The sequence below is a fragment of the Ictalurus punctatus genome, chromosome 26 (genome assembly GCF_001660625.3).
Source record: "Ictalurus punctatus breed USDA103 chromosome 26, Coco_2.0, whole genome shotgun sequence".
Taxonomy (NCBI): Eukaryota; Metazoa; Chordata; class Actinopteri; order Siluriformes; family Ictaluridae; genus Ictalurus; species Ictalurus punctatus.
This window is the reverse complement of record NC_030441.2, coordinates 11,285,085-11,309,881: the sequence shown is the minus strand read 5'-3', so window position 1 is coordinate 11,309,881 and position 24,797 is coordinate 11,285,085. Positions and strand designations below refer to the sequence as shown.

The 24,797-nt window shown below is 38.8% G+C and overlaps 1 protein-coding gene across 2 annotated transcripts in view; it reads right to left on the bottom strand.

Annotated features, from left to right (window-relative positions):
* The window catches only part of LOC108258286 (VPS10 domain-containing receptor SorCS1), a 243,204-nt gene that overhangs the window by 40,459 nt on the left and 177,948 nt on the right, over positions 1–24,797 (bottom strand). For both annotated transcript variants that reach the window (XR_006981095.2, XM_017456818.3), the window contains exons 6-12: positions 16,136–16,200; positions 12,488–12,606; positions 12,002–12,091; positions 9,719–9,898; positions 9,040–9,186; positions 6,494–6,596; positions 1,491–1,567 (exon numbers count right to left, since the gene is read on the bottom strand). Coding sequence is in view for 1 of the 2 variants with exons in the window: in XM_017456818.3 (XP_017312307.1) it covers positions 1,491–1,567; positions 6,494–6,596; positions 9,040–9,186; positions 9,719–9,898; positions 12,002–12,091; positions 12,488–12,606; positions 16,136–16,200 (781 nt within the window). In the remaining variant the exon portion in view is untranslated. The remainder of the gene's footprint in view (positions 1–1,490; positions 1,568–6,493; positions 6,597–9,039; positions 9,187–9,718; positions 9,899–12,001; positions 12,092–12,487; positions 12,607–16,135; positions 16,201–24,797) is intronic.

The window sequence follows — 24,797 nt, the reverse complement described above, 5'->3', positions numbered from 1 at the left end:
AGATCCTCAGAGAGATCTTTGCCATGAGGTGCCATGTTGAACTTACAGTGACCAGTATGAGGGAGTGTGAGAGCGATGACACCAAATTTAACACACCTGCTCCCCATTCACACCTGAGACTTTGTAACTCTAACAAGTCACATGACACCGGGAAGGGAAAATGGCTAATTGGGCCCAATTTGGACATTTTCACTTAGGGGTGTACTTACTTTTGTTGCCAGCGGTTTAGACATTAATGACTGTGTGTTGAGTTATTTTGAAGGGACAGCAAATCTACACTGTTACACAAGCTGTAGACTCACTACTTTACATTGTAGCAAAGTGTCATTTCTTCAGTGTTGTCACATGAAAAGATATAATCAAATATTTACAAAAATGTGAGGAGTGTACTCACTTTTGTGAGATACTGTATATATATATATATATATATATATATATATATATATATACACATACATACATATACATACATATACATACACACATACACACATATACATCTCACTTTTGTGAGATACTGTATATATATATATATATATATATACATACATACATACATATACATATATATATATATATATATATATATATATATATATATATATATATATATATACATACATATATATATATATATATATATATATATATATATATATATATATACATACATACATACATATACATATATATATATATATATATATATATATATATATATATATATATATATATATATAGAGCACAGGTCAAAATGTTACTAATGTGAGATCAGGGGAGGGGGCACAGCTTCTAAGAAGTGTCAGTTAATATGTGCAACTGTCAATAATTCCAGATGCATGTGTCGATTGTCTCATCTGCTGTTTTTATTGAAGACCCTGTTTATTGAAGATCCTATTGATATTAAAATGCAGAGCTAAACTGAATAAAGGCTGGCAGGAGACAATATAAAGTGTCTTGACTTTCATGTCCTTCCTAGTCACAATGTCTCATCAGCTTGTTTAATTTGTCTTGTGCTTATGAGAGGGATTGGATAAGTTGAGTTATGATGCGATTTCAGGTCATCATCCCGGGAAGAACTTTCAGCCTGATTAAATAAAAACCCAAATAGCATCCATCGCACTTAAAACAACGTTAAATCATAAATCTGAGAGATTATCCTGACATTGTGTTTGATGGTAGGGAAAACGTGCCTGACACACACACACACACACACACACACACACACAACCTTTAACTTTTTGCCACATCAAATATTCTCGTAATTATTCTTGCCCACCATTTTTAATTAGATGGCATCCCCCTGTAGAGTTAAAACGTGCCATCATGTGAGCGAGGGCCACCTGCAGGCACGCCATTGAATCCAATTTGCTCAGGAGGTGTAGTTTGATTACCAACTCTTGTATAAAGCAGGTGGATTTATAGACTTGAAGATTGCATCAATATTGAAATGACATCCCCTGAACAAACTCAGTTTTTGGCATGCTCACCTGCCTCCATGTGTTTCCAGCATCAGATGTGATGAATATGCTAATGTTATTGCTAGACAACTCTGCACCTATGGAACCTATATGGAGACACGGTGGAAAAAAGACATATTACATTGTGTACAGGACAGAATATTAAGGTTGTTGGATGGGAAGTTATGAATAAATTGAATAAACAAGAGATTAAATCTACAGCCAATATTCTACTACTTTAGACATCCGGTATAATACATTTAACATCATGTGCACATGATTTTGTGTGAAAATTGTTGGTGTGGATGAGGTCCAAAAGTGTTTGGGGTTTTTTTTGCTACTCTTATCTTCCATTTGATCCAAAAATATATAATTTCCATTAAAGCAAATTTTACACAGAATAATTTATTAAAAGTAGTTATTAATTAAAACATATATCCATGCTTGTTTGGCTTTATTTTGAAGAACCACATGCACATATATTAGCCACGGAAACAGACTTTCAAAGGCAGAAAGTTTAATGACTTGGAGTACAGTCGTCATCTTGAGGATCACACCCTCTTTTCTTAAGAATTATTTCACAAGTTTGTCAAGATAACTACTAATTAGGTTTCTGCCTTGAGAAACTGTTTGTTAAAGAAAAAAGTCAAACTACACTGTACATCGTGTACACTATAAAAATAATAAGATACACATAATAAATAAAACTCAATGGCATGATCCTGTATGATCCAGGCTATACGATTTTGTCGTCAGCATGCAGGACCACGTGATTTTATGTGCATAGCCAGAGACTTTGTACACATTTTGTGGCTCCTGCTGCATTGATCAAATTGTTCGTTTCTAATGCAATCAATGCTGCCCATTGTGTCATTCATGAAACATATTGTTTAGATAAACTTTTGAATACAAAGTCAGGGAGCAAAACTGTATGTTTACTCCTGTAATAAAGGTGGTGGTGGTGCAGGTTCTCCACTTGCTCCTTTGCTCAGCAATCCACACTCAACACTATGGCAAGCTGAATAAAGGAACACTCCAGCATTTTTTTTTTAAATCTAATCTCTGCTTGCTTTGCATCTGTAGTGCATGTGTGATTAATACAGGCAAAAATTCCAACACATTTTGTACTGGGGAAAAAAATAAAAAATGCAACACTCACTTAAAATCAACAACTGGCAGTTGTTGAAACATATCTACTCTTTAACAAATTCTTTACTAATTGCTGTGATTTATTATTGCTAATGTAATGCATAATACAGTGCTGTGAAAAAAGTTTCTGATTTCTTTTGTTCTTGTGTATATCTCATACTAAATTGTTTTGGAAATTAAAACAAAATCTAAGGTAAAACAAAGGCAACCTGAGTAAACACAAAATACAGTGTAAAATGATCATGTTATTTATTGAAGCAAAAACGTTATCCAATAACAACTGAGACTGTGTGAAAATGTATTTGCCCCTGTAGTTACTAATTTATGTAGATTATGCAGCAAGACAATGATCCAAAGCATAGAGTAAGTCCACCTCTGAATGGCTAAAAAATAAAATAAATAAATAAATAAAGCTAAATTAAAGTTTTGGAGTGGCCTAGTCAAATTCCTGACTTGAGCCAATTGAGATGCAGTGGCAGGACGTTAAATGGGAAGTTCATGCTCGAAAACCTCCAATGTGGCTAAACTAAAGCATTTTGACAAAGAATATGGCCAAAATTCCACCACAGCTCTGTGATTAGTTTTTCCATATGGGTGATAGGTGTTGGATAACTTTTTTTATTCAATAAAAAATAAAAAATAAAAACTGTATTGTAAAATGAGTATTAATAGCTAATGGTTAGTAGTAGTAGTAGTAGTAGTAGTAGTAGTAGTAGATGTCGTAATAGCAGTAGTAGTTGTTCTAATAGTAGATGTAGTAGTGGTAGTAAATGTAGTAGCAGCAGTAGTAGTAGTAAAAGATTAGTAGATGTGGTAGAAAATGTCGGAGTAATAGATGTAGTAGTAGTATTAGTAATAGATGTAGTAGTAGAAGTAGTAGTCGCCATCATCGGAATTTGGTATTAAGAGTAAAAAGATCTACTGTAGTCTATTGCTCCAGCCTTAGAATACAGGATGAAACTCCATTAGAACAACTTTAATATGAATTTCTCTCAAATATCTCTCAATCTACAATCTATATTGTTGAGTGTAATGGATATAGTTTTGAGCTCATGTTTCTGTATGTAGTTCTGCAGTTTAAAGTAAATTTTTTTTTTTTTTTTTTTAATTTACCGACTGTCTTAGACTTACTGTATAACAAATATACCCTCACCACCAGTCCAGGGAAATATGTTAATGCATTCTTGTCCATAGTTATCACACATACACTACAAACGTCATGATTGAGTTGGAAAACATTAGAGTATCCCATATGGAAACTTTTCCAGGTGGAATACATATTCACCTATATTTATAATAAAGCTTTAATTAAACATGGATATATTAATATTCATGAATTCTGACTTATTTAAGTTATAATGAATAAATAAATCAATAGCTCCCAGGTATACAACCTAGAGTTCACAAAAACTAGTTGAGGTTGAAAAGTGATTACAGCTGTAAACAGTTTTATTACATTAATAAATAAATAAATAATACATAACACATAACACTAACCCTAAACCTTTTTTTCAGTAACAAGAGCAACTCTTTTCACCTCTTTTTTCCCTTCTTCCTCAGATCTTAGACATTTTTTTGTTTGTTTGTTTATGATCCCTTTTCTCAGATCTTTTTTCCCAGGCATTTATAGCCTGCTGAATACTTGAATGCTCTCTTTTTATTGGCTCACTATCACAACACCTGCAAAAAATGAGGGTGTGTTTCATGTAAATTACATGCATATGAGAGTAAAGTGAGATATGTCATATGCATATAATGTAAATAATGGACTAATGGGTTGGAGCATGAGTCCATGCATCTGAAGCTGATTCATCTTTCATGCTCAGATCAGTGCTTGTTTTGATGTCGCACGACAGTTTCATGAATCAGATGCATCATTCAGTCTGCTCAGATCTGCACTCGTTTCTGCACATCTTTGATGAATAAGTGCCATTGTTGCTATATTGCCAAGTTCAGCGAGAGTTTTCTGCCATCATGGAACATTATGTGAAACCTTAAATAAGTTACATCCACCGTTCCCATGATGAGAAACCTCAGGACAGTCAAATCAATCACCTCAAATTCAGTGCGCTGAGGAACATCTAATATACTCCCCTCTGGGGATTTCCCTATCTAGAAAGTCAGAGAGCCATTTATATTCCATCTGTGTTCATCTGCAAAACAATATAGTATTTGAATATAGTGATAGACACACAGCTGTAAGAGTCATATACAAAAGATGTGACAATTGCCTTCAATCTTATAGGATGAATTGCAGTTGGGCAAGAAGGCTGAATGAGAACATGGGAGATGACGAAAGGCAAGATTTAAAGCACTCTAAAAAGTCTCTGCCCTCACTTGTCTCAAGCGCAGCACTTAGTGTCTCTATTTGTTTGTGCTGACATGGCACTAATCATGTTTATAGGCCATATTCTGAAACAGTTTCTCCATGGATTTCATATGAACATTAGCAGCATTATAAAAGCTTACAAGAGAAGTAAGAAAGGGTCTTAATGTGCAGAGCTAAATGCTTAGTATAACCAAAACAGTCTTTAGAGTAGTGCTGTAGTGCCAGGCTCACACTCAATAGATACGATTTGTTTACTTGTCTAGCATAGATCATGGTATTGCTGCTTATCATCTTTCCCCTTAAGTACACTCCTAAAAATATACAGTTGTATAGATAAGCCTGCAATATGTACTGCATTTTGCAGAATGTTTTGAGTGGAAATAATCACCATGGCTATAATAAACAATCAGTATGTGCAAAAACCAAATAGATGAAATTTTTTTTAGTATATTTAGACATGCTAGTACTATATCAAAAATAATCTTTCTACGTAAAATGTATCATCAGAGTCCACATGGATTGAATTTAAAGTTGTGATAGTGACAAGTTAATAGTCTATAGTCTATCTATATCTAAAAGTCTACATAGAGATGATCTAATGGATATCAAGAGCAAGAAACTGGACTATCCATTTAAAGTCAACAGAAGAAGGGACAAGTTGATATTTTATTATCTACTAAATAATAACAACAACATTAAACTGGACCATTCAAATAAAGTGAAAGGAAAAAGGCATATGTTGATAGTCTGTTGAGTGTATATAGATTATTAACTAAACATCAACAAACAAACTGCTGCCATATTGATTCTAGTTGATAGTGTGCTTAATGAGTCACAAGACAAGGTACTGTCAGTGTAAAGATTTTTTATTTTTTTTATTGTTTGTAGAGTGTCTACAGTGGACTATCCAAATAAAAATTCTGTGTAAATTCCAAAAACTGCTGTGCTTGAAAATCCCAGGAGAGCAGGAGTATTTGAATCCAGCCACGTTAAATTTTTTCCTCACTCTGATGTTTGATGTAAACATGAGCTGAAGCGCTTAAACTGTATCTGCATGGTTTTTATGCATTCTATTGCTGATTGGGGAACACTATTTTATTATTTTCTACCTAGCATGTAATAGAAATTGTCTACAAATATATGTATATCATTTAATGTTGGATTCATTTGCCCTCACTAACCAGTTTCAAATAATGGTGTATAAAAATCTTACAATGGTAGAATTAATGGGCAAAGTCTATCAAAGGGTTTCAGCACAAATGACTTGGCTTAAGATATTCCTTCAGCCAAGTTATTTTCTTCAACAATCCTTAAAGACTACCCTGATCTTTTGTAAAATTTGTGGGAATTATAATAAGTCATAGAAATTTAGTTGGATTTCATATGAAACATGCTGAGACTACAAAAACAGCACACGATACAGTCTAGACTCAATAGTGTATGACAGGCATGTTTTCCAGCAGTGCTAGGTCCAGTTTACCCCATGAGATTTTATTCATTGAAGTTTTATTACAACTCTGAACTTATAATATTGCCAGAGGAAATGTTCACTTACCTGATGCCACTATGATTCCTGGTGCTGACTCTTTGCTGGCAATATTTCCAGATGTATAAGGGTTTGCTGACACATGGAGTTGCAAATGCAAGGAACAGTATGGCTACAATCAAAACACACACCCACACAGACATTAATTTATGTCCTTAACTGTGGTAAAAATCAATATAAATTCTCTTTAAGTAGCTTCAACTAAGCTGTCACTCTATGGCCATAAAGCTCTAATTACAAATCCCACAGCAGCACACACTCCCACCGGTTGCATCCCAACATTAATTTTGATTGGAGTAACCTTTAATGGCACAATTCTCATTACACGTCTACAAATGCCAATGGAAACCACATGCTGCACTGGCTGTTTGGGGGTTTATGAAAACTTTGACATTTTCTGACAAATAACTCTATAATGGGGCTGAAAGCAAGGCCGGACGTGAGACCATTAATTAGTCAAATTTATCAAATGGGTATTTATTTTTTGCTCAAGCATCCAAGTGAAGTAGACGAATGCTCCCCTGTCACAGCAATGGTTTACTGAGAGATGTCTTTACCTACATGAAGACTAAATAGCATACAGTGGACCATTTGTCAATAATGTAGTAAAGTTGTTTGGAAATGTTTTCATAGGAGAAACTGAATTAATATTTCCTGCAACATTCCCAAATGTTTCAGTGACATTTTTTTTTTTTTCCATTTTCACATATGAAATTAATTGTAAGTTATCAAGCTTGCCAATGTAACAGCCTATTTGCATTTAGTTGTGCCCCAAACTCCATAAAAGGCAAAGTTCACAGATCGGAACATGACAAAATGATGAAAGAGTGAATCCAAATGGCGGCATATGCTAATGCTGCAGTCGGCTTGAGGTTGTAACTCATAATCCCCAACCTCTGACTAGAATGAAGCCCTACATTAAATGGTATCCTCAACTCTAATTTCCTCTGAGCTCAGCAAATGGCATCAAATCAACATGGCTTTGCACAGCATCAGCAGAAAAACAGTAGAGCTTTTCAACATGTTGTTTCACGTAGTTAAACTCGTTCTGCTCCCTCCAGTTCTAACAGTTGGGATTTTGGATAATATCAATACAAAGGGTTTTCCCTTTACATTCACATGTGCATACAGTCCCCTCCAAATCTTTTGGAATGGCAAGCCCAATTCATTTGTTTGTGCTATACACCAAAGACATTTGGGTTTGAGGGCAAAATATGGATAAGAGAGGATATGAGTTTATGATTTCAGCTTTTATTTATAATCACATTTAGATGTGTTAAACAACATAAAACACAGAACCTTTTGTATCAGACCATCCAATTTTTAGGTGAGCAAAGGTATAGGAACAGATAAGCATTGAAGTAAAGTAAAGTAAATAACACTTAATATTTGGTTGCATATCCCTTGCTTGCAATAACTGCATCAACTGATTGATTTTCCCGTTTTTCTCAAATTCAAAATGGCTTGATTTTCTCCCATGGACAGCTCTCCGATCTTCATATTGGCATATCCTTTTCAACAAAAAATACAGTCTTCACAGGTGAAACTGAAGGCTAAAACCAAGAGTAGCTATTTATTGTTTAAACAATCAACCTAACAGGACACACCTGGGTAACAAGAAATATCTGTCAGTCACATGTGTCAATATTTTTGGTTGGTCTGTTACAAAATGGTCTATGCTCTATGTCACTTAACAGATCTACATATAAATACCAGGAAATAAAATTGATATCTAAACTCTCTTTTCATATTCATCTTTTGATCTCAACCCCAAATATCTTCATCCATCCATCCATCCATCTTCTACCGCTTACTCCTTCTTCAGGGTCACGGGGAACCTGGAGCCTATCCCAGGAAGCATCGGGCACAAGGCGGGGTACACCCTGGACAGGGTGCCAGTCCATCGCAGGGCACAATCACATACACACTCACACACCTATGCATACACTACGGACACTTTAGACACGCCAATCGGCCTATCATGCATGTCTTTGGACTGGGGGAGGAAACCGGAGTACCCAGAGGAAACCCCCGCAGCAGGGGGAGAACATGCAAACTCCGCACACACATGGCCCCGGCGGGACTCGAACCCCGGACCCTGAGGTGTGAGGCGAACATGCTCAAATGTCTTCAGTCTACAGCAAAAACAAATGAATTGGCCTTGCTATTCCAATAGTTTCAGAGGGGACTGTATGCAAACAATTCAACGTGTGCAATAATGAGTTGTGAAAGAAGCAATGCTGCCACAACGTAATTGCTGCTCTCCTTAGAGAATACAGGCAGCTCAATACTTTATGTCACCTGACCTTTTAGCGGAAGGTTGATGCCATGCCATTGGACTTTGATGAGTGAGTGTGTTGAGCGTTGCTCTTTTTGATGCTTAGCTCTGACTACATTAGACACATTTTAGACAGGCGGCATTTAACAAGAGCTCTCAGTCTCATTATCACTCTCTCTCTTCCTACCGTCTCTCGCTATTCCTCTTTGCCACCCACCCTCCCTCAAAACTTACACACTCACACACACACACCCCTTTTTTTCTCATCCTGTCTCACCAATATGCAGCTGATGCTGTTCCCTTGTAGATCAGTAGAGGGTGCCTGCAGCAGTCTCCAGTCTCTGCCTTTATTGTACGTGATGTATGTCTTCACTTGGTCATCTAATTTCTTGTTGGCCAAAAACATACCTTTAATTCCTGCTACCTGCAAACCAAGAATGAGGCAGAACAGGACGTTATTACGTGCTCAATAACTGGAGACTTTAATCTGGACAGTGGCAGCATTTTTTTCCCATATGCTAATGGTGATGGGTGGTGACCTCAATCAAGGCACTGGATTCCTCTCTCCAGGCCAGGTTTATAGGGCGTATGCTATCATCAACAGTGTAATTATATGATTGTGAGATAAGGTGAGACTGTGATTCATGTTAGCCTATCCATATGCACAACCTTTGCATAGAAAAATTGAGTAGATATCACAGAAAGATGATGTGTATTACATTAACATCAATGAGGTAGCACAGAAGTTTGAGTCTTTTGTATGTGATGCCATGCACATTTACACTGAGCATCCATCTTATATGAGAAAGGAGAGGAAGAAGCAATACAGAAAGTTTAAATGTAAGAATTATTACCCTTAATCACCCTCAATGAATAAGGAATTGTCTCCACTTTAGTTTGACTGCTGGTCTTAATAGACAAGCAGATTTAGATTTGGATAAGCAAAACTGGAATACCTCATATAGATCAATCATGACGTTGCCCTCAGGTCCCATGCTGCTCATTACGTTCTCCAAGGCGAGTGTGTAGTACACTCCTCTGGACTCTGAGACGTATAGGTTATAGGTGTCATTCTGATTCCACTCCTGAACCGCTGCCACCACCCGGTTTTCATCTGTACTGATCACATGCAAGTCCTAGGAAGTAAAAGTAGGTATAGATATTGTCTTTAGGCTAATGGTAATAAATCACTTGACATATTCTGAGCAGATAAACTTCTTTAGGACAGGGAACTTCAATCTTGTCCAAAAGGACCAGTGTGGCCACAGGCTTTCATTCCAACCAGGCAGGAGTCACACCTGTTTCCACTTGTTTAATCAGTTCATCTTGGGCTCCAATCAACTATCAAGTATGCCTCCTATTTGGCTAGAATGAAAACCTGCAGTTGCACAGGCCCCTTGTGGACAAGATTGATGACCCCTGCTTTAGGATCTTGTGATATATGTGTGATGGCCTAGGAAAAAAATCCTTCACATGTTCACATTTTCTGATATTTTCCACCATATACAGTATAGTCCTGAAAAAATGTGTTTAATGAATGGAAATGTCTTAACCACAAACAAAGTTCTAGTACCTCTATGTTTATAACCTAATCCACTTACAGAAGAACAACATTAATGCCAAACTGAAATATATTATTGTATATTATCTTCAGAAAACAAAAAGAAAATTTGAGTTTTTTCCAGCCACTGTCACAACTGACGGGTTTTCTCACACCACCGCACATTTATCTTTCCTTTGTCACTGTGATATTATTTTTCTAATAGTTGGTGTACTGAGAAGATTTCATGTATTGAAAGCTTCACTGGCTTGAAATTATCCCAGAAGTTTTAAGTATTCTTCAAATAGAATATCTAAATTTTTTCCATATTTAGCATACTTGTAAATTTGTTCCTGAACTTGCAAAAATGCAAGTTATTGGCAAAATTAGCAATATTAATATTGAAAAATAGCCAGCACACTCCATCGATAAACTGTTTATAGGCCTGCTGGCAGTTAGATTGTTTTATGCCTTTTAGCAACACTTTTATTTTATCTTGAACCCCAAAACATTTGATTTGCTACACGTACATACATAAAAAAGCAAAACCATTAGCCTTAATGTGATTTTCATTTGCAATCAAGCATGGCTGAATTTAAATGCAGTGGCATGGAGTGAAGGGGCCATGTGGAGAGCCAGGCTGATCCTGCCCCGCTGTGCCAAAACAGATTAATAATCATGATCAGACCTTATTCTTTTTACCCAGCTCTGACACACAACTAATATTACTATTAGCTTTAAACTGAGCTTGTTGGGCTCCGCTAACTTCAAAAACACATGCTGGCAATTTGCCAATTTCATCTACCACTGACTATGCGGGCCACATACAAAAGAGCTGTGGAACCTGATTGAATTAAACATATTTAATTTTCATATGTGAGGTCTAGGATGCACTGTGGCTTTTGCCTCACACCTCCAGGGTTGGGGGTTTGATTCCCGCCTCTGCCCTGTGTGCGTGGAGTTTACATGTTCTCCCTGTGCTTCTGGGGTTTCCTCCAGGTAATCTGGTTTCCTATCCCAGTCCAAAGACATGTGTTGTAGGCTGATTGGCATCTCTAAATTGTCTATAGTGTGTGAATGGATGTGTGAGTGTGTGTGCGATTGTGCTCTGTGATGGGTTGTCACCCCATCCAGGGTGTCCTCTGCTCTGTGCAACCTTGTATATGATAAGCGGTACAGAAAATGGATGGATAGATGGATGATGTTCCTCTCATTTTAGACTTCACCTCCATCCATCCATCCATTTTCTATAGCGCTTATCCTTCAGGGTCACGGGGAACCTGGAGCCCATCCCAGGGAGCATCGGGCACAAGGTGAGGTACACCCCAGACCAGGTGCCAATACATCGCTGGGTGCAATCACATACACATTCACACACCCATTCATACACTATGGACACTTTGAACATGCCAATCAGCATGTCTTTGGACTGGGGAAGGAAACCGGAGTACACAGAGGAAACCCCAGCAGCATGGGGAGAACATGCAATCTACACACACACAGTGTTGTGTGGTGGGAATCGAACCCCCAACCCTGGAGGTATGAGGCGAACATGCTATCCACTATGGAACTAGCAAGAAACAGTTCAGATTTTTCTAGATTTCACTTGTGTGATAATGAACATATTAGATACTCTGTTAGTATTTTAAACTAAAGCTAATTTATGTATATGCATGTCAATATTTTGCCTAGGAATTACCTTTGGAAGCGTATATTTGGGAAGCTTCATTGGTGTGAACAGGTCTCGCCTTGATGACACATAGTAGATTGGCCGACCGCCTGTTGACACCTTTGGATAATAGAGACAGACACAAACACAAGTACAAGAGGTTACTTTTAGACCAGGTGGCAATTTACCAACGAGTACAAGCAGCCCTCTGTAAATGCTGTTAGGTGTTAGAAACAATTTATCAGCTCTAAATTGCTTGGTCACTTTGTCACATTGAATCGCTTCCCAAATTTAGCTCACACTGTATGAGCTTTATAGGTAGACAGGGACGAAAAACATACAGAACAAGATGATCATGGGATGCCTCTGTGAACTCACACAAAGCCAATTCCAACTCTTTCTCATGGACGCCATCTTTCACTATGGTGTTTTTAACAGTGTCTGGTGAATCTGTCACCACTTCGGGGTAAGTCACCCCTCTATTCCCCTGCCATGTCACCTCCGTTTATTACTCACCTGCACAAACACATACTCGTCCTGCACCACCAGAGAATTGGGGTCGATGTAGCCGGGGAAAGGTTTGCCCTTGTTGGCCTCCGTACAGTTCTGCAGCTTGCAGGTGATGTACAGAGCCTCTGAAAGAATCGGTAATGGAAAAAAGTCATTACAGAATGTTCTGGCTTTAGGAAGAAAGCAAGAACCCATGCAACAGAGTCCTGCTAATATTCTTTACTAGGTGTAGAACAATTTGATAAACATGTAACATAATATTACAGAACTCTGTATCCATTTACATCCCTGCTGAAAAAACAAACAGACAATAGAAACCACCATAGAATTCTAATGGTTTCCACTACAAATACAACTACAAACCATCAGCTAACCATTAAAATTACTATTATTGGCCTTTAATGGTTTCCACTAGACATAACATGTCACCAAAAGAAGGCAACAGATTACCAGTAGAGATCCACAATTACCATTACAGTTTCCATTAAAACCAATACAGTTCCCATTATAACCATTAAAACCAATACAAATTCCGAGGGTTTCTTTTTTTTCAGCAGGGATATCACGTTTGTAAAGTGTATGGCACTGAATGACATTGCAGCAGCACTACAAATTACTATATTATTTGTTTAGAGATATGTCTAGAATGTGTTTTAAATATCTGAGATGCAGATTAGGTCATAGGAAATTATTAGCAATCATTATTTGCAATGTAGTTCTATGTACACAGACTTTATTACTATTTTATTAAATATTATTATAAAAAATTCTTCATAGTCTTCATTCAGTCAATTTTTTATTCAGAATCATAATCATAATCAAGGGTTTGATTCAGAACACTTCTTTGTGTGAACACCTTTCAGGCCATGGCGATGTCAGACTATCTGAATAGTCGGTGTACATATTTGGTACCTGACGCCTCCAGTTCCTTAACCAGTTAATTTGTTGTTCTCTTGCAGTTCAGTTGAACTTTGCAAACCAAATTTTGTTCATCTCTTAATTGAATGCCCCCTTCCAGAGTTAACTTGTGCCCCCTTCTAGAATGATGCAGTGTCTGTGTGATCCCAATATTTCTGATTTCCTCATATATTTTTAATGTTTTATGCATGTAGAAAAAAATTTAATGATGTCAACCCAAATCTATATAGTACTGATATATGACACTATATGTAACTATAAATGGAAAAAAAAAACACCGAAACCCACTCATCCCACTGCCAGAGAGAGCCCTCTCCTGAATATTGACTACACCTCACTTCACTCCATCAACGGTAAGGCTCTGGATTGAGCGTCGACAGTTTGGGACTCAGACATGCAGGTACAAACCTTGTTTGAATATTTTGCAAAACAAATTAGAGAAGTGTTTGAATATCGTGCTGGAGGACTAGATGTGCACCTACTGCACCTCCGCCAAGAAAAACAATCTGCTGCCGAATATGCTGTTCACTTCCGCATGCTAGCCACCCAGAGCGAATGGGATGATCGCGCGTTAAAATTCTCAGTGACCTCTTAAACCAGTGCATCATCGCCTACAGAATTGGTGAAAACAATTCTGACCCAACTACATGAAAACCACCTGTATGTTAAGACGGAGAAACGTGAGTTTCACACCACCAACACCACTTTCCTAGGATACAGTATCAGTCACCAAGGAGTGGAAATGGATCTGGCTAAAATTAAGGCAGTTACAGAATGGCCACGCCCCACAACCATCAAAGAACTACAGAGATTCCTAGGCTTTGCCAACTTCTACCGACAGTTCACCAAAAACCATGGATTGACTGCAGTCCCGTTGACTTCCCTCCTAAAAGGTAAACTGAAGAAATTATGCTGGACAGACTCAGCACAAGCTGCATTCAACACTCTCAAAACTAAGTTCACTACAGCCCCTATCCTCAAACACCCAGACCCAAGCCTCCCATGCATTGTAGAGGTTGATGCCTCGGACTGTGGGATAGGAGCTGTGCTCTCACAAAGACACGGATCTCAAGGCAAACTGTATCCATGTGCCTTCTTCTCCAGGAAGCTGACTGCTGCAGAGTGGAACTATGATGTAGGCAATAAGGAACTTCTCTCCATCAAGGCAGCTTTAGAAAAATGGAGACACTGGCTGGAAAGGGCAGCTCACATGTTCCAAATTTTATGGTCCGTGGTCAATCACAGACCACAAAAACCCAAGGCACGCACAATGGTCACTGTTCTTCACCAGGTTCCAGTTTACAGTCACCTATCATCCCGGCAGTAAGAACTACCACATCTCTCCTTCCTTTCATGTGTCACTGTTGATACCCACCCAAAATCTGTCCCAGAAACCATGGACATAGAACCCCTACCATCACTGGAGATCGATGGAGCTTGATCATATCTGGTCAGGGAAATCCTGGACTCCAGAAGGAGAGTAGTTTTTGGAATGGGAAGGATACAGACCAGAGGGGAGAACATGGATAGCTGCCAGAGACATCCTGGACCCCTTATTGACACAAGAGTTCCACCTAATGCACTCCAACCACCCAGCACACTGACCAAGGGACACCCTCAGTGAAGAACACCGTGAGGTGTTCGTAGAGGGGGGGATTCTGTAAGACCACAATCTGAAACCCACTCATGACACCGCCAGAGGGAGCCCTCTCCAGAATATTGACTCCATCTCACTCCTTCCATAGCCACTTCCTGTGTACAGGTTTATAAGCCATGTACTTTGTGAAAATCATTGCGTAATATTGCCAGTTTATCAGCCTTACGGAGTGTTTGTCTGATTTCTCTCATTGTGTTTCATGTTATTACCTTTTGCCCATCTTTTTAGATTTTTGTTTTAGATTACCCTTCTGTTTTGTTTTGCTTGCCGATTTGTCTGCCTATTTCATTCACCGAGATTTAGCCATGTGTTTTGGAGTTGTTTAATAAAGGGTTCTGCAACTTAGATTCTAACCCATCTCCCAGTATTTACAATTACAATTACTTCATTAAAAAAGGTTAGCATTGGCAAATTGCTGTGGCATAAAAAGAAAAAAATGCTTTTGGATGGTATTATATCATACTACCCTTGTAGTTGACTGTTTTGTCTTAACAATATATCCTGAAGTGTTTTATTTCTCTTATACCGCAGCAGTTTTCCCCATCGTGTTTTATGCCTTACTTATCACAGTGTGCATGCCAATATCACTATTATGCAGTCAGATTTGTCAATAAACAGTTAATACAAGGATAATGGTGAGGAGAAGCTTGGGGAAAAAGCCTCACACTTGTCTGCTAAGTACATCCCTGCCTTTTTGACCAGGATAATAGCAATGACATTATGATGGCTTTATTGAACATATAGTCCATCTGACCACATCCCTAGTGGCCCAGCATTCAGCAGCGTTATGTAGCTCAGAAATAACTCACAGCTTTCTTTCACGCATGTAGAGTCACTGGCTAAATGTCACATGGCCGTGGCCTATAAAGTGCCATTACTCTTGATTGCAGGAAGCTGCGGAATTGCCAGCAAGCTGTGAAAATTTCACAATCTTTGGGTGCATTAGACATGATCATATTTAGCTTTTAAGTGGTCTCTGAGCCGTACTTGGATAAGTGGGAAAAAGAATCTAGAATTACGCATTGGTGATGACAGTTGACATGTCAATGTAGTGAAAATAAAGGTAAGCACAGTCTTACGTGTCTCTGAAATGGTAGTCTCCAAGTGAATCAGCCCAGGTTCTTTATCCAGACCCATTTTGGACCTAATTTGTGTGTATGTGTGAGTGAGTGAGTGAGAGAGAGAGAGAGAGAGAGAGAGAGAGAGAGAGAGAGAGAGAGAGAGAGAGAGAGAGAGAGAGAGAGAATTTTTAATGAATTAATGTAGGACCGAGAAGTGCAAATGATTTTAAGTTCCTATTGAATGTTATTGAAGTAAAATTACCTGAAGTAAAAGTTTAATTAACTGCTATACAGTACATAACCATGCAGAGTTAAATGCATCAATATAAACACAATCAGTATTAATTGGTTTTTTGGTATACTGTATTTCTTGTATTACAGGTGTTATAATACTGTAAACTATTCTGTACAAAAACAGCCTTCCAACAATGTCAAATCTAAACCTTATAGACTTTCTGGAAATTTGACCAGCATGTGATAGATAATGACAAGCATAAGTGGCATCACTCTAGAGACAGCATTTTAGGTGAATGAAGCTACCTTAGAACCCTGCACCTTTCAAGACTCTTAACCATTATTTTGACAGAAGTCATGGATAAATCATTAGTCGTTAAACCTGAAACCTTTCTCATTTTCTTTCTTAAAAAATGCCCACAGGCAACACATACCATCCTCTTCTTTCCTGTCTTTTACTTCATTGTGCCAAAACAAAATCATTATAACATGAAATATTTATTAAAGAGAGTAGAATCAGAGGGATATGCTCCAGAAAGGTACACTGAAAGGGCAGAGGTATCCTCTGTGTCTGTCTTCATAGGACAGTATTGATAGTGTTCCAGATACTACATCCAAGCTTGTCCTTCCTTTTCCACAACAAACATGAGATGGTACCTGCAAAGATTTTCACATCCTGTTACTGTTGTTTTATTTATTTATGTATTTATTTATTTATTGGCAACCTTCCCTTGGATACAGGGAAGGCGTTTGATGCAATATTAGTAGCTGAGCTATACTTTTTGACCCATCTTCATTTCACTTAGATTTCATACTTGGAATAATATTAAGAAGAATGAGATTTGAGTTTGGATTAAAATTGGTTCTTTGGTGTGGAAAACCCACATCCACCCATAGGTAAGCTAATATTTTGAAAGTGATGGATAAACTGTAAAAACCTTCATACACCAACAAGGATATATAGGTGACCAAGTTTTAAATGTGGTAAATAAAGTAAAATACTTGGGTCACATAATTAGAAATGATTTAAATGGTGTTGATGATGTGCAGCGCCAATGCTGTATGCTGTATGGACAGGCAAATATGTTGGCTCGTAAATTTTATACGTGTACAGATTATGTTAAAATAGCTATTTTTCTCTTTATACGGCACACTTGTGGTGTAAATATAGTAAAGCTAAAATGAAAAAGCTCCAGGTGGCATTTAATGATGCATTAAGAATTTTGCTTAAGCTTCCAAGATGGACAAGTGCAAACCAAATGTTTGTATCTAATAATGTACCCACTTTGTATGCTGTCTTAAGGAATTATATGTATATTTTCATATGTCAATTAATTGATTAAAAAACAGTATCATAATGGTCTTAAATAATATTACATTAAGTGATACAAGGTATTTTTCCTGCTTTTGGAAGCATTGGAATGAAAGTTTGTATGTTTTTAAATAATATTTGTTGTTCGTAAAAATATGTGTTCGTATAGTAGGTTTTTTTTTTTTTTTTTTTTACTTTTTGTTATGGACCTATGGGTCTGTAATAAAGAATGAATTTAATTGAATTGAAGCTCAAGTAATTCCTAAATGCTAAAGAGGTGGCAAATAAAATATTCATGTGTAAACAATGAGTAATAGGCCTCATTTATCAAACTGTATATGTACAAATTTATTCGTAAATTGTTCACAGGAGCATTTACACAAGAAATGTTGCATTCATGAAAATCGAGTCAGTTCGGAAAAATGTTTGCATACTATATGAGCTCTTGACTGTGTGCAAATTTATGTATAATAACACTCACTAATGTAAACCTCAACTGATAAGCTTCAAATTATGCTGTCCTGCAATTATACACTCACCGACCACTTTATTACACATGCACATTCATGCAGTTACTGTATCTAATCAGCCAATCATGTGGCAGCAGCACAAAAAAATGCACAAAATCTGGCAAATAATACAGGTCAAGATATTCAATGCATAAACTCTAAAGACTGCTGTGTGTGAAATTCCTAGGATATCAGCAGTTTCTACAATACTCAAACCCATCTGGTACCAACAACCAAGTCACAGAGATCACACTTTTTCTTCATTCTGATATTTGATGTGAACATTAACTGAAGCTCTTGGCTTGTATCTGCATGAATGTGCAGGTGTACAGGTGAGCCTAATAAAATGGATGTTGACTGTATACACAAGTTGTATACAAGTTTAAATCGCTTATTTATTTCAATTGCTTTCAACAATAATGAGAAGTTTGTGAACTTTTATATTTGTTTTATATTAATAAAGTAATTAAAAAAACATTCATTAAAACAAATAAGACTAGTTATTTAATTAAGACAAAAGTAATGGCACCCTATAGTATGAGGAAGAGTACATCTGTTAGTGTGCCTATATGGTAGTTAACACACTGCAGTGGCACAGCTGTATTAGGAAGTGCACTTTCACCATTTAATCATCATATTGTCATTTTCAGTTTTCAGTGAGCTTCGCCTTTAAAAAGAGTCTGTAGATGTCACTAAATGTAAATCAGCTGTACCTGAACACGGTAATACATGGATGATCATGCATGCATTTATAAACATACCCATGTAAGTACAAAGAAAATCAATGTTGACAGTATTTTTGTAAATCTGGAGGAAAATATTAATTCAGTTTGGTCTACAAAAAACATTTGCAACTTCACTAAATGATGACAAATTATGCATGTTGTTTTCTCAGTCTGCATTTGCTGATTAAACTTCACAGTTTCATGGAATAGAATGGTCTTTAGTGTCTATGAACCCTGTTAGAAGTGCTGCTAACACTTTGGCTGAGTTTGTTGAGGATTTCAGTTGGATGTTGGAGCTCAGTGCTGTCTGAAACGTTCCTTCATTGCTGTTTGACTAAAGGGCTCACCAAAACTTAATCTTGGCCTATAATGTCTCTAAGTGGCTGGATTTGACTGTTCTAGCTTATGTGGCATTGGATGGGATATTCAAAGCAAATAAAACACAGATGACAGTAGAGAATGAGATGGACGGGGCAGTTTGGAGAAAGAAGATATTTCCCTTGAGCAGAGATAATACATTAACAGATAGTCTTACACAATATGTGTCATGTACCGGGGTTGGAGACGGATGCAAGTGCAGTTAAAGCTTTTAATGAAGAGCAGGCAGGCAAACAAATCCAAAACATAGGGCAATATCATGGTCACAAAACAGGCAAGGGGTCAGGCAATCGGCAAACAACATAAACTAGGCTTAGACAAAAATTGAGAAACGTGAGGAAAAAACAGGTTCAAAACCATAAAACGTCTGGGTAACCCTGTTTCCTGAGAAGGGAACGAGATGTTACGTTTACCATAGCACTATGGGGAGAGCGCCTCTCGCACGTGACTGGTATCTGAAGCTTGTGTAAAATCATGCCTATTTATAGGCCTTCCATGATCAGGTGACGTGGCAATTGAGCGCGTCACGTGATATAAATATGGCACCTGTAAATCGCGCCATCAGCCTCTATTATCTGAAGCGATGACGCAATTCACAGACCTGCCCTGGTATGACAAAGCTATGCAACGTCTCGTTCCCTTCTCAGCGAACAGGGTTACATGCGTAACCCAGACGTTCCCTTTCAAAGGGAACGTTAATGTTGCGTTTAGCATAACACTATGGGAACAAGAATACCCACGCCGTCATACCGAGGGTACGGCCTGTTCAAAAAGACCCATGCCCGAGGGTCACTGCAAGACACTCGAGCCCGAGGTGATATGAGTATCCAGGCTGTAATAATGAATGAATGTGTGTGGCGTAGACCACCCTGCAGCAGCACACACATCCTGTAAGGATATCCCTTTGGACAAAGCCTTTGCGGAGGCGACCAACCCTAGTGGAATGAGCCCTTATGCTCAGAGGTGTAGTGAGACTGCGCGCCTCATAAGCAATCGAGATTTCTTCCACTATCCAATTAGAGATGCGCTGCTTTGACACAGCATCACCTCTATTGTCACCGCCAAAGCAGACCAGCGGCTGCTCCAACTTACACCACTGGCCAGAGCGGTGGATGTAAGTACAGAGAATCCTTACTGGACACAGCAGATGCATTCTCTCTTGTTCCGGTGTGGGGAATGGAGGAGGGAAGAGTGCCTGCAACACCACAGGGTGGGCAGCCGATGTAGGCCCCTTAGGAATCTAATCCGGCATAGGATACAGGAAGGCCTTGGCTAATCCAGGGGCAAAGTCAAGGCAGGAAGTGGCAACAGAGAGAGCTTGTAGGTCTCCCACTCGCTTGAGAGATGTCAGGGCCAGCAGAAGAGCTACCTTTAGAGTCAGAAGCTTCTCAGAGGCTGCCCTAAGGGCTCAAATGGGGTCCCTGTCAGACCTTCCAGGACCACAGAAGGTCCCAGGGAGGTATGCGCAGCCTGCAGATGGGCCTCAGCCACCTGACACCACGCATGAACCTCAAAGTTAGAGGATATTGTCCCACAGAGGCTCCATCAACAGGGGCATGGCTGGCCAAAATGGCGGCCACGTAAACCCTGATTGTAGAAGAGCCCACCCCTTGCGTTAAGGAGACACCCCTAGAGTGTGACCCAAGGCTAGAAACCGGGGACACTCAAATTCTCAGAGCACATAGGCATTGCCGCATGACGCTGATTATTCTCTGAGGTTTCGTCCTTGCACGAAACCCCCAACTTCTCAGCCACCACAGAACACTCTCCTGTGCAATAGGCCCATAAGCATAAATAGTCTCCCAAGATCCGGCTTTATCTTGCTCAGTGTTGATAGGATTGACCTTATGCATATTGGGGATAGAATCGCCTTCATCATAGTAGAATCCTTATAACCCCTAGAAAAGTTGTCCACCACACTGGGGAAAGCATACTTTTCAAAATTCAAACTCAGCCCCAAGCTCTTCATGTGGGCGAGAACAACATCTTGATGTTGAACTGCCAGTTCCCTGGATCGTGCTAGAATTAACCAGTTGTCCAGGTAGTTTAGTACATGGATGCTCTGGAGTCACAACGGAGCCAGAGTGACATCCATGCACTTTGTGAAGGTGCGAGGGGATAAAGCTAGCGATATTTCTATGTGGAAATATGCACCTTTTAGAGCTGTCGTCACAAACCAGTCCTCAAACTGAATCTGTGGAACAATAAGTTTGGGCATCAGCATCTTGAACCTGTATGTCCGAAGAGTACAGTTCAGATGACACAGATCTAAAATTGGCCACATACTCCTACTTTTTGTGGACCAGGAAATAACGGCTGTAAAAACCTCCCTTCCTCAGGGAATGAGGTACATGTTCTATGGCCGCTTTGTCCAAGAGGTATCTTACTTCCTGTGCTAACGTTGGGCTCTGCTCTGTGCTGACTACTGTGGTGAGCACACCTCTGAACCCAGGGGGTCAAGCTCTGAACTGGACCCGGTAACCCTTTTCTACAGTAGATAGAACCAATGGAGACACATTTGGCAGTAGTTTCCATACTGCCCGATGGTCTTTTAGTGTTGTTAACTATTCCACATTCTATTAGAGGGAAAGCATCAGATTTCCATTGCCCTGTGACAGCTCGCTGACCAGAGAACACTGAAAATTTGGGGATCGCCTTGGTTAGGGGAGGCCCTACAGTAGCACTAGGGGGCTACCTGTTCTAACAACCTCATGTCCCCTGATACGTCCCTCCATGGTCCCTCAGGACCGCTCTTCTTTGCCTGCTTGTCCTTTATGACCATTCTCAGATCAGGCCTAGTAGCAGGCCTTGACTGTGGCCACCCGGTTCCCCTGGCTGTCTGCGGGGGTTGGCAGGCTGCCATACTCACCTTCTGGGTCTCGAGACAACAGGGAAGGAACTGGCTGAATGCCACCATATGTCGAGCTCACTCAGGAAGTCTGCTTGGTAGGCCTGCAACACTGTCATTGTCTGCAGTGACCCACAAGCAAAACTACTACTGCTTTGGCCTTGCCCACCAATGCCACAATGACCTTACACGGTGATGGAAAGAGGTAGCTCGCAAGTGCCTCCTCCATCTTCAGCATAGCTAAATAGCCATGCCGTTTGTTCCCCACAATGGCCGAATAATCCAACATTGTGGGGTTATAAATGCATGGTTTTCCCCCAGAAGCCTGATATTTTGTCATGCACTTCTGGAAGAAAGGGAAGTTTCCGCAGTGCGAGGGATTTACTTTCACTGGGGAGAAAAGGGTCATCCAGCCTTACTAATCACTTCAAGCAGCTCTTTATATGCTGCTCTCAGTTTTTAGCACATCCTTCTGGCTCCTCTGAGTCAGAGAGAAATTATTACTATTATTTTTGTGTGTGTGTTTTTATTTTTTCACTTTTTTTTCCCTTTTGGCTTTCCATAGCAGAAGGAGGAATCGCGACGCGAGCTCCAAAATCCAGCAGAGAGCCGAACTCAGAAGACAGAGCAAGAGATAGAGCAGCGCTCATCTCCGGCTCCTCTTCCGGATCCATAAGCGAGCCCCCGAACCTGAGACGGTTAGCTGCTGGCCCAAATCCACGAGGCTCTGAAACCCAACTCGCTTTGGCTTCCGAGAAGAGAGCGAGTTGCAAGCCGAGCTGCTTAATGTAGGCATTACCATGCGCAGCCTCTCAAGGCTGCCATCGTATGCTATACCCCTAAACATTTCACCCAGAAAATGTGCACTATTCCCCGTGATGAAACAGGAGCAAGCCGTAACACACTTCCTGAATTCTCTCACTCATATTTTTCTCTCTCGCTCATTCCTCTTTTTTTAAAAAGGGATAGAAAAGTCCAGAGATTTTTAGAAAAGATAGCGGGGAAATGAAGCGTCTTTTTGTTTCTTTACACAAACAACTGACATGCAGTCTTTTGCTGAAGATAATAAAGGCTGATGGCGTGGTTCACAGGTGCCATATTTATATCACACATATTTATATTACACAAGCTTCAGATACCGGTCGTGCACAAGAGGTGCTCCCCCCATAGTGTTATGCTAAACACAACGTCGAAGTTCCCTTTAAAAGGGAACTTGGAACAAGGATCAAAAGGCTCGGTAGGGGTCTGGAAATAAACAGACAGACATACACATCACATAGCACAACAACACACAGGGATTTAAATATACAAACGAATCAAAGAGGGAAACGAGAACAGCTGAGACATTAGGAAGGAACCAATTACATAACAGGGGTGGAGACAGGACAGAAACCAAAACAAAACATATGTGTCAAAAGTAAACAGTCAATGAAAACCTGGAAGTGAATGCTGTCGTGCTTTGGGTAGTTCATGAGGGGAAATCCATGACAATATGCATGCCAAGATGTATTTATGATGCAATATATTTTACAAATAGACAATTAAGAGGTTTTTCATTCTACTTTACTTTGTCCCAACTTTTTGGGAACGTGTTGCATGCATCAATTTAAAAATAAATGTTTATCTTCAAAAACTATGCAGTTAATTAGGTAAAACATGAAATACCTTGTCTTTATACATTTTATGTTTAAATACAAGTCAAAGTACATTTACAAATCATTCCTTTTTGTTTTTATTAGCATTTTCAATACTGTCCCAACTTTTTCATTTGTAGAGCTGGTTTTGTTAGTGGCTTAAATATTCTATGTAGAACCCTAAAAGAGCTTATATATCAGAGGGAATTAAGTAAAGAACTAAAGTGGAAACCTTTAACTGATGTTTAACATAAATCTGCAGAAATGTTTGGATTTATAAGTAACCAGCTGAGTGTATAAGCTTTATACTTTATACAGTTGTTACAAAATTAACATAAGTGCATGTGTTTACATGTCAGCTTTTGCACATGATAATACACTGTTTACAACTGTAAAGAAAAGATCTTTACTGTACTGTTGATTAGCTGAATAATTTGTATACCTATGCATCAGTGTAAAGATTTTGACCAAACAAATGCTTTTTACAATTTTATTACTGGCAGAAGAAAAAAGTAATGAATGTCTCTGCTTAAATATAAAAAAAGAAAATACTAATGATTAATAATTAATTTAACAAAAATTTAACTTACATTTTTTTTTTTTTTAATTTTTAACAATTTAACACAGTTTCTATTGGCGCACAAGGCTTGTGAAATCCCAGGTGAAATTTAACCTAGATAAATTTGGTGTAAAGGAAAAGTAACAGCTACCATGTGTAAATACGTGTCTGTATGCTTTCACCTTCAGGGAATTGGCTTTTCAGCCAGGAGAATTTTATTTGTGTTTGGTCTGACCACTGCTTTAGCTGAGAAAGCAAAAAAAGTGTAGTTTTCAGGTGTCTCCCTGAAAGTCAAAACGGCTAAACTATGGATGTTGCTAAACTATGGATGTTGGCACCACTGGGGTTTTACTGTAAGTAGAACCCTTTTAGTAAGCTGGGAACCCAGAATAATCCAAAGAGTCCTAGAAGAACATGTGTATTACTCACACATTTACTGCTTTCAAACTGTTAAAGGTTAAATATAGAGCTCTAGAGAGTT